This window comes from Solea senegalensis, linkage group LG3, assembly GCF_019176455.1.
Source record: "Solea senegalensis isolate Sse05_10M linkage group LG3, IFAPA_SoseM_1, whole genome shotgun sequence".
NCBI classification, from domain to species: domain Eukaryota; kingdom Metazoa; phylum Chordata; class Actinopteri; order Pleuronectiformes; family Soleidae; genus Solea; species Solea senegalensis.
The window spans coordinates 15,075,600-15,089,939 of NC_058023.1; the positions used below are offsets into that span (position 1 = coordinate 15,075,600).

At 44.6% G+C, this 14,340-nt stretch overlaps 1 protein-coding gene across 3 annotated transcripts in view; it reads right to left on the reverse strand.

The window, feature by feature from the left end:
- The window catches only part of ppargc1a (peroxisome proliferator-activated receptor gamma, coactivator 1 alpha), a 37,462-nt gene that overhangs the window by 7,958 nt on the left and 15,164 nt on the right, over positions 1–14,340 (reverse strand). Inside the window, exons 3-8 of one of the 3 annotated variants that reach the window (XM_044021396.1) lie at positions 12,210–12,401; positions 10,227–10,352; positions 8,768–9,119; positions 6,850–6,895; positions 6,575–6,648; positions 1,871–3,095 (exon numbers count right to left, since the gene is read on the reverse strand). In XM_044021396.1, coding sequence (XP_043877331.1) covers positions 1,871–3,095; positions 6,575–6,648; positions 6,850–6,895; positions 8,768–9,119; positions 10,227–10,352; positions 12,210–12,401 — 2,015 coding nt within the window. Of the gene's footprint in view, positions 1–1,870; positions 3,096–6,574; positions 6,649–6,849; positions 6,896–8,547; positions 9,120–10,226; positions 10,353–12,209; positions 12,405–14,340 lie in introns of those variants that run through there. The other 2 variants (XM_044021395.1, XM_044021397.1) reach the window with 2 other exon arrangements.

Genomic DNA, 14,340 nt, shown 5'->3' on the forward strand with positions numbered 1-14,340 from the left:
TTATGCAGATATTTTTACACACCTGAGCAAGCATATACATGCACCTGCTATCTATGTTGTATGAGGGTATGGTCAGCAATGTGGGCCCTGGTGGCATGACTGTAGAGCTTGTACCCTGTGCTCCTTAAGCTTGATGCTTAATTATTGAGGTGTTGCTGAAGAAGGAAGACCTGAATAATGGAGGGAGAGCGGTTAGGCATGCTCAGTTCAGTGAAGCAAAGCAATGCCAGTTTGCAAAGTTCTGGGATTTTGCACTGTGAAACTCAAACAGAGGGGAGGAATTCTGAAAAAAAATTAAATATATATATATGTAGTATATTTGAAAACATAACAAGCTCCTTTCCTTTGTCACTTTCCAAACTACAGGCTTTTGATAGCTATTCAGTTTTAGATTCAGATTGAATGCCTTGGGAACATTACAAAATACTGTTGAGAGCAAGATGGTGGAATAAAGTGGTTCTATTGGCTCTGTAGAGCAAAGTGACCTTTAAATAATCAGGCAAACAAACTGAGTCACTGCAGTAGAGTCCGGAACTGAGGCACTCAATGAACAACTACTGACAAACTGAATTTACTTAGATCCTTTCTCAGTAATGGTTTGCCTCTGTTCTTCAACCACTAAAAACAAAACAAAAAAACACCCAACATAAACCCCCTTGGTGCTGATCAAAATGAAACATGGGAAATGTAGTTCTCACACAGTGCTATGATGATAGGAGTCTCTTTTGAGAACGGTTTCAAGACAACATTCCAACCGCCTGGAATTGGCTTTCATCTCCTGGGATGTAAAAGAGGAGGGTTTGCCACTCAGTAAAAACAACAGCTGCTGCTTAAAACAAAAGCCAAGCAGCAAATGAAGAAAAGGAGTCTGCAAGGGTGCAAATCAGGAAGGGGTCTGAGTGTTAGGAAGACTCTCAAATACTGTAACTCCTCTCTCGGAGATAAAAAGTTGTACTGCTCAAAAACATTTCATGTATTTTCATGTATTTGTATCAGTTTAGCGAAATGAAAGTGCCATCTAGTTTTATATGCAGCCTTAGCATAACAAATGCAGATAATTTGGATTTGTGTCAAATTACGTCATGGAAAACAATCTCCATCCAGATGAGTCTTTCAGTTCTGGATCAGAAATAATCTATGTCCATACTACGGGAAATGGAAATGGAAGACATGACCATTCAATTACACTGGCTGTAAACACAGTACATGTTGTAAATGAAGCATTTAACTGCACAAAGACAACAATTCATCACAAAAGATAATGAAAATCAGGGAAACTATTGTATATGACTGATCACTGTTCACATCATTTTTAAAGAGTCTCAAACTAAAACAAAACCAGCGGTATTTATTATCTCTGAAAGGGATCTGTATCTCTCTGTATCTGTCTCATTTGATCTAATCATAAATCCACAGGTACAAATACATGTGTAAATGCACCCAATACATTCTCATTTCGCTGAAGAGCCGTGTGCAGTGCATTGATTCCCTCCAATCCCCAACTCTAAGAACTGATGTACTTAGAGCTGTGTACTTATAATTGGATCATGCCTGTTAATGGGGGGTATAAACAGGGCCACACATAAATGTACCAAAGGTGTTGTGTTTAAACTTGAATGTTGTAGTGTGGATGTAGTCTTGCCAAATCTACCCTGCCTTTAGTCCAAGTAAAGCTATGACGAGCAGGAGGATGAGAACAGTCCACAAGCTGATCAGGCCTGTTTTACACTCCAAAGTTAGACCCCCTGCTAGTTCCAAGCCCTGTTTAAACTGCATGGGTGGGGAGCAGCCAAGGTTCAGTCAGCCAAAAGAGTCTGTGTGTTTGTGTGTGTCTGTGTGTGTGTGTGTGTGTGTTAGAGAGATTTATTACCAGGAGGAGGGACGTCTGTCCGGTGAGCTGGAGAGGGAGCGCCTGCGGTAATGTGAGGAGGAGCTTCGGGAGCCAGAGTGGGAACGAGAACGTGAGCGGGACCCGCTACTGGTCCAGTAGAAAGGCCTGCCAGGCAAGAGGAGGAGAGAGGAAGGTGGGGAGACAGAGCCTCGAGAAGGGGAGCAGCTGGATGGTGGGGAACAGGAGGGGGAGCAGGGGGGGCAGTCAAAAAGAAGGTCCAGAGGAGTGCCCTCCCATGGGTAGAGGAAACGACTCTCACGGCCCTCACCCAGCTCAAGCTCATCGTGAAAGGGCAGGAACCCTGGATGCAGGTAGCTGGAGCCAGACTGCCTCTTGGAGGAGAAGTCATCCTGTCGCTCCTCAGGAGACTGAAGGGCTGCAGCCTTGTTTGCTTTGCTGTCTGCTTCTCTCTCCTGACCACCCTTACTGTAGAGGGTTTTTAAGGGGTAACCAAAGTGCTTGTTGAGTTCTGCTCTGATTTCTTGGTCGCATAGGAGCTTCCGGCTGATGGCAGAAGGGTGATGTTGGTCCCTGTCAGTAGATGCCTCTTGTGAGGGAATCTCAATGGTTTGTGTAAGTGTCTGCTTCCCCTGGACCTGAACTGCTTCTCCATCCACAGAGGCAAAATTCTGCTGCTTAGCCAAAGGACCAGATGAAGTTGATGATGGAGCGCGAGAAGATGAAGATGATGAAGAGGATGGTGGCATGGCTGAGTCCTTACATTCCACATGACTGTCGTCCACTATGCATGTAGCAGGCATGGGAGCAGCAGTGGCACCTGAGGTGACTGTCATTTCCGCTGCTGTAGCCATGGTAACATTGGCTGCGCCGCCATCCTTCCTAGCTGATGCTTGGCAATAATCATGGTCACTGTAGCCACGGGGCGCCACCCGCTTATTGATGCTAGTACTGCGATGCTCCTCAAGACTGCCCGCCACTGTGCGTTGGGTGGCGGGGTAAGGGAGGGTGGTGGACGCTTTGCTCAGCTGGGCATAAAGCTCAGTCTGTTCAGGACCCTTCCTGTTGGGGCCCCCGCCTGAGGCACCTGTGGCCGGAGCCAGAGCGCTGGGGCCCAACTCGGTCAACTTGGCTCTTTTGCATGCCAAGGCCGAGGAGGAACATGAAGACAACTTGGTTTTGAGCGATGCTTTGAAAGGATTCTCTTGACTGGCTTTGTGTGGGGGCGTGGTAGGTGGTGTCAGACCTACAGGAGGAGGAAGAAACAGTGGTTGGTGAAGGGGGTGGGGGTGCAGTAAAATGAAAATGGAATCATGCCCCCCCCCCCCATTCATCTATAAACTCCCAGGTCAGTTTATGGACAGTGGACACAGATACATGCCTGATTAAAATATTCACTTTCACTTGGCCTAATCCTGATCTCTATTTTATTGCAATCTTGACAGATTAATGTAATGCTTGGTGTAACTTAATATGGTGGTGCTGTAATACGGATGACTTGCCACCACATTCCTCTCTGACCTTGGAAATATCCCTTTTCTTGAAAAGAAAAACCACAACACACAATTGTATAGAGGACAAATGTAATGCATCCAATGGAAAAAAAACTAAAAGAAAAAACAAGGACACAGATCATATCTCTGCCTACCTCACACAAATGTCTGTACTGGACAGCAGCCAATTCATCTGAATAAAACCAAAGCCTTTTTATCGGTCTGAATTAGCAATCACTGACATGATGCCATGCTTGTTTCAAAATGTTCCTGCACCATCTGTCTCAAGTAATGTAGGAAGATACCTTATGTCAATATGTTAGCATGTCTTGCCGTGGCGAAATGTCTGCTATGTCATGGAACCACAGGAAGTACAGGCAAATGGGTTGTCATTCATCTCAGATGGCATGTCCCTACTGTTCATGCCCTCCATCTCTTCCCCTGCCTTCCACAGATTTACAACCAGACAGATGGCAGTTATATGGGAAGTCCTGAGATGAGCCCACTTTATAGCATTGTTAATGCACTCACACAAACAGCCGCCGCCCTTATTCTCATTCTCACTCTCCTCCTCTCCTTTAGTCTCGTACTTTCCCCTTTTCTTTCTTCCTGTCTGCCATCTTCCAGAGATCAGTCTCAGTTTCTTCCTTCCTGTCGTCATTCCCTTGGCATCTTTTCCTGTTTCTGTCTTGTTGGAGAACAAATGTGCCCCCCACACACACTTGTCACTGACAGTCTCTCACTGGAGTCAAACTCAGGCACTTTGAAACACCTACGCTCTCTCCTCCTCTTTGCCTTTCTTATAATGCACATCGCTCTTTTCTTGCTTGTGAATTGCACCAAATGACAGCTATTAGTATCAAATCCAGTGCTGGAGTAGGCACTAGGAAGGGAGCTTGACAAAGAGAGGTGGGGAATTTAATACATATATGTGCACGTTTCTGAAACCACTTGCTGTGTTTGGAATTCCTGATCTAACAAATAATCATCCTACTTATTATATAGATGTGTTTGTAAGAAGGATTGCACCCATCTAATCCCCAATATCTCACTTATTGCTCTCCCCTCTTCTCAATTCTGGGGCTACAGACATATAGACGCTCACATTATGCCAATGAAATGAGCTACGGAAAGAGAGGGGGAGGAGTGGCTGCTGCACAATGCCTGAGGAACTTCTGTTTCCCCAATGAAGCACCATCTGTCCAAAACAATGTGCGCGTGGGGTCATAAACTAGGAGCCATTAGTGATGGAGGTGAAATAAATCAGAATTAGATAAATATGGGCCTCTCAGTCAATCTTGCTTGTGATGGATGAGCCACAGACACAGGCGCAATCATGTACCCACCAGGGAGAAAATGATGAGGCAAGTGAGCAAAACAGAAAGAAAGAGGAGCATTTTACAATAGTTTTTGCTCGTCCGCCTGCAACTTGTGAGGAGACCATGAAGCGAATAACAGTTCTGGGCTTAAAGAGTTGATCCGCCAGTAAGCTGTGCAAATAGCAACACAAAGACCACCCCAGTGTCATGAGATGCAGTAATTAAAGACAACACGGCAACACAGGGCAAATCTATTAGCTTGGCAGAGATTAGGCCTGAACAGTCAGATCCCTAGGGGTTGCACTGCCTGTTGTAGCTTCACTGTACCTCTCTGTGAAGTGTCAAAACATGCAACCAATGGTTCATAAAATGCAATTATATAGTATGACAATAATTTGATTCAGCACAAGATCTAACACATAATTCATATTTTTGTTTCATGAAACAGTAACCACTATTACTACAACTCTTAATAGAGTCATACAATTGGCAACAGTTCATTGGAAGTTGCATCAGTGAGTTGCCTCCCCGCCTTCAAAGTGGCGTATGGAACCGCCTACTTAGCTAACTTCCATCTAGTTATCATTAACACCAACATAATACCTATTCAAATGGAATGTTACGCTAAATCTGCAAAGGACATGTTAACTCCTGACCTTAAATGCTTTCTCCTCCGCTTACTGGGATCTACCATTTATCCATCTGTCTCATAGAGCACAGGACTGAAAAGTTAATCCCTAAATCGGAAAGGGGCTCAGTAACCTGGAGCGTTCTGGGACTAATGACTTTCCTGCTAATATTCAAACCTACATTTGTGCAGGATGGTGAAGGCAGGTGAAGGACTTCATTTGACCGTCCTTGTAAACATGGATGCGGCGAAACAGAACGGACGCCTAGATTCGGCCACAGGTCACCAGACTCGCCCACATGCAGTAAAACAAGAAGAAATATTAACTGTGCTTGATTGCCCCAGAGCTTTAGCAGCCCTGCTCTTTCCCTTCTTTAGGTCTCAAAAAGCATCCCCTTTGACCCCTGAAGCTTAGCTACACAAAAGTGTTAAACAGCACCTCGACCAAGGTCAGAGGGGTAGAGCGAAACCCCCTTGGGTCTGATATTTATCAATTTTCCAGCCCACACAGAAGGTGAAGCATTTCCTTCGTTAGTAAATGAATACCAAGTGAGACCGGTGGACTGTCACATGGTATTAGAGGCTAAAGCACAGCCATTTCGTTTTTATTGCTCAAAGATGATTAATCTAGGGTAGGAGGCAGTAATTACTGACACAATTTCCACAGTGTAAAATAGTTTCACCCCAAAAAAACGCAGCTTTCTGTGAGAGGATCTTCATATTTGTCTTGTGATTAATTATTACCTAATAACACAAAAGGATAATGTCAAAACTCACACTGATGCAATTTACAAGCCTGCATCCTTAGCAAGTCTTAACACAGGAAAATGACTCACAAATGCATGAATGGTTAAGGACTTCGAGGGGGGGAGGCACAGATCATGCAAGCAAAACTAAATTACATCACAAAAACCCATTAAAACAATGCCATTTCATTTTCCCTAAGATGTGTAGGCTAAGTAAGCTGTCAGTCAGAGAGCATTAGGATCTGATAGAGGAAGAAGAAAGGCATATTAATGCTTCACTAAGAGGGGACAGGGGATGGTAGAGGATGGGAGGGGGTTTGCTAATAAACCCTGAAGAGATTGGAAAACCTAATCAATACTCAGGCACATAAATGTTCTCCTGTGCCTTCACCTTGAACTTTAAACTGTGATGGAACTATCAAGATGTTGGAAATGCCAGAGTTAACCCATGACTAGCTGCCTGAGGTTTTTTTTCCCCACTAAATAAACTTTTTTTTTACAACAGCAGCATGTGTCTTAAACAATCAGTGTTTTCTTACCTGGGGTTCCAGCGATCTCCACACTTAATGTGCGTTCAATGGTTTTGTTCTCAAACGGTGATCCCTTGTGGTCACTGGAAGACAAAAAGAAAGTGGCAACATTTTACTTCTCACATGAAAACAAGACTTCAAAAGATTTGTGATCTAAGAAATGGAAATGAGTCACAAAAATGCCTCAACTTGGATGGTAGTCTACATAGTCTTCTTCGACTGTTTTTCTGTAGTTTGCTGTTGCTTTGTGCCTAGAATAATGTGGAAAAACTTCTCACACTTACTTTGGAGACTCTGGGGTCAAAGGAAGTGGCAAGGTGGTTGGTTTGGCTGCAGAACACAAAGGAGCATGGGTAATTATTGATCTAGGTATAACACTCATGGCAGAAGAGAAAAGGTCCACATTCTGCAACTATAATCTCAAACTAGTCCATTAAATGAAAATATCACTAAAAATAAAACATCCATCCATGGTTAGGTTTTTCTATGGACACTAATGTACAAAGCATGTTATTAGATTGACCCCGCTTTGACAATTTATTCTCTTAGGATAGGACTGTTCACTCTGTGAGGCAGGATGAAGTGATGGTACATGTTTCACAGGTGTCTGGACACAGACATACCCTGCTTTGGACAACAAATAGACTGAAATGGAATAAAGACGTAAAAGAGACAATGCCACAAACAAGACACATGACAGTGGGTGAGCCCCTCCCTGGACAATTAAGTCATTATGGCATGCACCAACAGCAGAGGAAGGGGGAAAAGGAAGGAAGAAAGGAGAGTCAAGGAAGCTTGTGCAGTTGCCCGAGGCTCTGGCCATCTTGTGCTCCAGCTAAGGAATTGAGGCTTTAATAGCACAACGCTAAAGAGCAGCACCCGAGTCGAAATGTACATGGTCGGCACACTCAGCTCAGTCAGCAAAAGATGGTTCAAGGGTCGACTTTATGAAAACAAGACGTACAGTAGCAAGACAAGGCTCACCCCTTTTCCCACCCCTTTCTTTATTTTTCACTGTATTTAAAGGATTCAAAGGACTCATCTACCGAAAAATATTGGCTAGCAGGCTGTTTGTTGTCATTGTTGTTTACGCCCTCAGAATGACTGTTAGATTCGAATTAGAATAGGGGTTAGTTGCGAAGTCAAACTGGGAAGTGGTTAGAGCAGGAGAGGGAGAAGAGAGAGCAGAGATAAGGCCAGTGGGGGGGATGCAGTCATGATTACCTAACAACGGATGGCCCTGGTCGTCGGGGTGCTCGTTGAGCGCCTGCCTGTGTGGGTTCCCTTGCCCTTGTATGATGCAGGGAGGGGTGGGCTCTGCATTTCTAGTATCTGGGAAGAGTGGGCTTGCTGGGCCCTGTGAGAGCCCTGCTGTGGGGCTGTTCCTGACATGGTCATCATCATCAACACCATCAACACCATCGTAATCATCATCATGGTCAACATCCTCCCCAATGCCCCCCTGAATTGGCCAATCCAGTTCTAGTCCAAAGCCAATGTCTAGCCCTGGATCTGACTGGCTAACCCAGCTCTCCAAGTCTAAGGCAAGAGGTGACAACATGGGCACCAAGTTCACCTCCTCAGCCTGATTTGCTCCACAGTTTTTAAGATCAGTGGTACCTCTGAACTTTTCCACCTCCACCTTTGAACCAGCCTGGGATTTACTCTCGTACCGCTTACCTGTCAATTTGCCCAGAGTGAGGGGCAAAGGAGTGATCTTAGGTTGTGAATAGTGGGCCAAATACTGAGCAGGTCTCTGTTTGGAGGTGAGCAGCTGGCTAAGTAAGGGGTGCCCTGGCTTCTCATCTCTTTTCTTAATAGTCACTCTGATGTGCCTACGTGGTGCACGGCAAGCACCACTATTCTTGCTACGGCCTTGTCTGCCAAAGCCCTTACTAGCCTGAGTGGCGCCCACAGCCTCTCGGCAATGCTCACAGCTGTGACTCACCTCTCTGGGAGGGAGGGAATAAGAATGCATATACCTAATAAACCTAGCGGCAGCCAGGCGGTCCGCATCGCCTGGCGGCCTTCCTTCTTCACCGTGCTCCAGTTTGGGGCAGGCATGGCCGCAGGTGGAGGTTCTGTGGCTGACAGAGATAGAAGCACCTTCCGACTCCTCAATACCGCCATTGTAAGTGCAATGCTGCCACTTCCCAGCCCCAACACCAGCCACACTACCCTTGCCTGCAGCCTGGCTCTCACCTCGCTGGTGATGCGGCTGCTGCTGCTGCTGCTGCTGCTGCTGTTGAGACGACACAGCTGACTTCTTCTTGGAGGTGGTGGAGGAAGATGAGGAGGTGGAGGAGAGGGAGGAAAATGAGGAGGTGGAGGACGAGGACGGCGAAGAGGAGGAGGAAGAGGCGCCGAGACCCAGGCCACTCTTGTCTCTGCCACTGGCACCACCCCACGTGCTCTTGGCGTCACTGGCTTTGGTGTGGAGCAGGATGTCATCGGTGGCTGTTAGGTATTTCAGCAGCTCAGTGCAAGGCCGCCTCACCGGGCGGTTCTGTAAGCTGGAACCCCCTCTTGCTTTGCCATTCCAGGGGCTCTCCGTCTGCAAAACATAGAGAAATATATTGACTTACATTGTCCGTTACATTCAAAGGACGCAGCATACAAATAATGTTGCATCGTCTCTGTTCACAAAGACCAAACAATAAAGTGAATAATCATCTACAACAAAAATCACAAAAAGTCACACACTGCAGCTTTAAATGAAATGTTTCCTCACCGTTAGCAGTACAGTGCAGTTCACCTAATTGTGAAAACTTTTGTGCTTTATTTGGCACAAAAACAAATACAGAGACGGAGCCAGGGGGAGGCTATGGAGTGACTCAGACAGCCTGAGCACAGTGGTTGCCCGACTGTCTGGGAGGAGATGGTGGGAGTGCGGTCCGCCCATCATCTTAATTGCGTGGCCCTCCGAGCACTCTGTACGCTCACCATGTCCTCCGGGAGTCCTCATTCGCTGTGCTCCAGAAATGGATGGCTCAAAGGCACGTTATGAAAATAGGCTCTGTGAGGAAGACTGTGGCACTCCACATGCAAACACGATATGTGCATCACACAAATCTATGTCTGTGCTGTGTTTGTTTATCACACAACACCATCATCAAGATGCTTTTTTTTCCCACATCCTGAGGATTTTAAGCACTGGGGAAAGTGAGATTTTTCCAGGACAAGATCAAATGATCAATTGCTATAAGTGCTAAACGTCTTAATTAAACCTCAACTAACTTGAGGCCCTTTTGAGATGTAAATAACGCAAGCATCAAGTCTAATGTTTTGATCTTGTCATCTCACAGCATCAATCTCACCATAAGAGTGACTGTCGCTGTTTATTTTCCAACAGGCAGCAAACCAATGTGGGATAAATGGTGGAGCTAATGAGACAATGGTGCCGATGCATCGTCTGGAAAGCCCAACAGCAATCAGCCTGTTTTCATTATGGGATGTCCCCCGGGGAGAGCAGACTAGAGCAGTAGTCTAACATTTTCTAAAGGCGGCCACCAAAACAAGAAAAGTATGAGAGGGAAGGAGAGCAAGAATCCAGCGAGAGTGAAATAAACAACTGCTAACAAAAACAAATGTGTGTACATGAGTGAAATACGCAGCAAGGCAGTGCATGTATTTGTTTGTGTGTGCATGTGTGTGTCCCTACCTTGACGACGGCAGGTGGTGGTCTGATCCGGTGGTTGCTGCTGGCTGCATGGTTCTGTGCCTTGCCACCTGTGTATTGATTATAGCTGAGCTGGGAGTTTGCGGGAGCCAGAAGGAGCTTCTTCAGCTGCAAATGGACCCAAACAGAACAAGAGAAAGTGGTGAAGGAGGCGGAGGGAAACTAGAGTGGGTTATGCAAATAACCATTCTCTTTCAATTAGACAACCTGTGCTTTGTAAGTGTACAAAACAGACAAAATTGGGACTGCAGTCAGAGAAGAAAGAATCACTAAAAGATTACATATTTGCAAGCAATTTATAACACGTGACCGGACAAGTCAAGTTTTTTTTTCTTTTGTTTTCATTATGTTTTTGTGTACACATATTCAGTCTTCTCAAATGTGATTGAATAAACACACACAGGCGTGGACCGGCATGGAATAAAATTGACTAGAACAGTACATAACAGAACATTTGAGGTCAGGTACTTTTTACATTGAAGAGAAATAACCAGATGGTAAAGTTATATGTAAAAATGATAAAGGCAGCACAAAAGTAAGTTTTTTGTTGTTTGTTTACTTTGTTTTTTGAGAGGCCTATTTTTTTGTGGGGGGTTTTCGATGAGCACAGAGGATTAGATCATGCCCACTGAGAGTAGATGAGATGAGATAGTATTTTGCAATTTTTCCAGCTTGATTTCTGGGCCAGAGGCAGTGTGTCAACCATGGCGTGTCCCACCACAGCATCCATATCATTGAACTGGTGCCACAATACATTACATAATTAGTAGTGAGTAGCAAACACACTGATCCATCCCATTAACTTCCCTCCACCCAGCATCTGCATCCCTGCATGCTCTCACGACACATATATAGGCTACGTTGCGAATACCAGGCTAAAGTGACTCACACCCGATTTTTCGGGTACGAGAGACAACTATGGAGAGATAAATCTCACCCACAAATTCAGTGCAAAAGCTTATATAAAGTAAAGTAAATGTATCTTACACATAAACACAAATATTACATATTCTATTGTTGATGATGCTTGCAAAATGGTATTTCTGCACATACAAGAGGGCAGTCAGATGCAAAACAAGTGTGGTTATGCGTATGAACCATTAAAGCTGAGCTCTAAAGGCCCAAATCCAATTTTTGTTACCTACATCATTTTTTTTTTGATGGACAGCTTACATTATCTTTCAAAAGTGACCCATATCTGAAATCAGATGTTGAAATGCACTTATTGTAAGTCGCTCTGGATAAAAGCGTCTGCGAAATAACATGTAATGTAATGTAAAATCTGCATTTACACTGGTCAAAAAAACCAAAAACCACAGCGTGAGCTTGGTTACTGAGCTGAAAAAGGTTAATTGAAGTGAACTTGCTTAAGGTCCGTTAGTTTGAGACATTGTCCTCCATTGCACCGGTTAGAGAGAAATGTGATCGTAGATAGTGTACACATGTATTTATGTCATTTGCCACTGTCTTGTTTTTAAGGACACACAAGTCACGTCAACAGGGGAATAATCTGATCTGTCCGCTTACACTGTAGACACAAATGCACATATCTGATTCATATCTGATTCATATCTGATTTATTTCTACACACGAATGAGTCGTGAATTTGATCTGACGATATCTGAGTCCATGTGTTTTTTCCTGCTTACACTGCCAAAGGTCAGATGTGATTTGTGCCGCATGGGAGGAAAAGATCAGAATTGGGTCACTTGCACCATGCAATGTAGATGCAGCCTAAGTAATCATATTTGAATCTGATTGGAACAATGTGGCTGGTATTCAGAGTACAGAGCAGGCATTGCCAAATACAGAAGTCAAAATGTGCCTGGTCTTGTTCAAGTGTCTTATCTAGTGTTTGGCTTGGACTGGTTAAAAAAACACAGTGTGGTCAAGGATGGAGGTCAGGTCTCTGCTTTTTGAGTGTTGCTTGAGAGTATAATGAAAAGGAGGAGCTTTCGGCCATACCAGAGAAGGCTCCTCAGGCTCTGGGGTGCGTGGTGAGCCGTCAGGGGAGGAGGGACAGCTCCGGTCACTGGCATTGGTCACGTCCCCATCTGCCAGGGCCTCAAATGAAGGCAATCCGTCCTCATCCACCGGGATGCTGTCCAGGGTCTCTGTAAGCACTGCCAGCAAGTTGGCCTCATTTTCTTCATCTATCTTCTTAGGAGGTTGAAAAGGGAGAAGACAGAGACAGAAAAACAGGGAGACAGAGACAAAATAGGACATATTAGTCTGGAGGAGATGCTTTTACTACTAATATAGTTTTTTTTTTGCAGATGAACTGGCTCTATTCTGACATTCTTAAAAATATCAAGCCTGTCACTCATATTTTAAACACGTAGTTCACTGGATCAAAATAATATCTCCCCCCAGAAACCCATTACCAGAGTTGACAAGTAGTGAGTGTCCACAGAGGACAGGAATGGGTCTGGGTGCTGGATGATGGGAAAAGGAAACTTAATGAGCAGTAGTTGAAGCCCCTCTTGCTTATGAAAATCCGTTTGCTAACAAGATGCTTGCAAGCAGTCTTCAGAGGAGGAGAATTACCATCGGCTAACGCTAACAAAGTGTGATATATTACAAGTGGCATGACACCTATGTTCACAATGGGAGGGAAGTTTCATACAAAAATAAAGCTTGCTCTTGCCATGCAGCTCCTTTCTGACATAGAGTTGTTTTCCTGCTGCAGCTGGCTGTTTAATGCTTAATGTGTGTGTGACGGAGAAATGAAGAGACATAGAGATGAACATATAGAGATGGAAAGTGAGATTGAGGGGAATGAGAGAGATATGAGCTGCCAGCTGTCGACCTGGGAGGTTTACTGTGGGATTCTAACTGTGCAGGTGAGAAGTGAGCAGCAGATAGATATTAAGAGTGAAAAGAACGCAGCTCTCGTGACAAAGCATTTGTGTGTGTGCACGGCTGTGCATTTGCACAAACAAGTGACGACTTGTGACAGGTGACAACAGGAAGTTTAAGTTCCATGGCCATAAAATCTCGGGGGAGAAGAAGGCAGCGGAAAGATAAGCAGTGTCGTCACAGTGGGATGCTCTGTGGCCAGCCCGACAACAGCAAATCCCTTTATGCACGCGGCAGGATTATCATCACTCGGCAACGGAGTGTGGTCATAATTATGCTGAGGTGGCCACCATTCTTTGTATCTCTAGATCCAGAATGCCACATGCACACAATTGTGTCCGTCTACCCCACTGATTTTACACAATTACACACTGTGGACGGCACAATTGTGGATTCATCAATGGCATAGTAGCCTCTTTAATTTGTTCCCCACCTCCTACTACCCGTAATGGAAGAGACGGATATCTTGGACATTTAGTTAGCCGCCTAATAAAGAGGAAAGCGTCAAACTGATGCTTATTGAGTAGATTTTCATCGAACAACATGAGCAATCAGTCATTATTAAAAAGAAATGATAAAGTGGACATATTTCACAGAGATAACACGACATAGACCGGGGCCAAGCTGTACTGGCAAGCAAATTCTTCACAGGAAATTGTGCTGTATGAGGTGGCATGCTGTTAAATTACTTGCAAGGAGCTTCACATCCACTGTGCTGGAACCCCGCGCTGTGGAAATGTTCACCATTTTCCACCATCCCAAGTTATTACCTGAGCATTAAGTGGGTACGTATTAACTGCTGATAAATCTGGAGCCTTTTCTTAGCATAACGCAAACACAACTCCTCACAGGAGAAATTAAAAGTAGGATAATTTTAGATGACCACAAATGAGTCTTAAATGTGTCAGAAATGTGTTTAGGTCCAAACGTACCAACTAAGCACTGCTGTATTGAGGTGTGGTTCTTTTCACCTCTCTAGATTAAGTTCAGGCAAATAATTTCTTGTGCCAATGTGCGTGACACAAGCTTCATTATGTTATGGTTAGGAAAGGATTGGGGGAATCTGAGGCTGTGGTGAGCTCAAAAGTAGTGATTTCAATCTTGTTTCAAGAACCTTAACCATTTGGCAAGCTCCCACAGGCACACTGTGTCCCCGAAGATAACCCAGAAGGAACTCTAGTATTCTGAAAGAGACACTTGTACAACTCTGAGTCGTGACGATTATGTTGCAGCCACT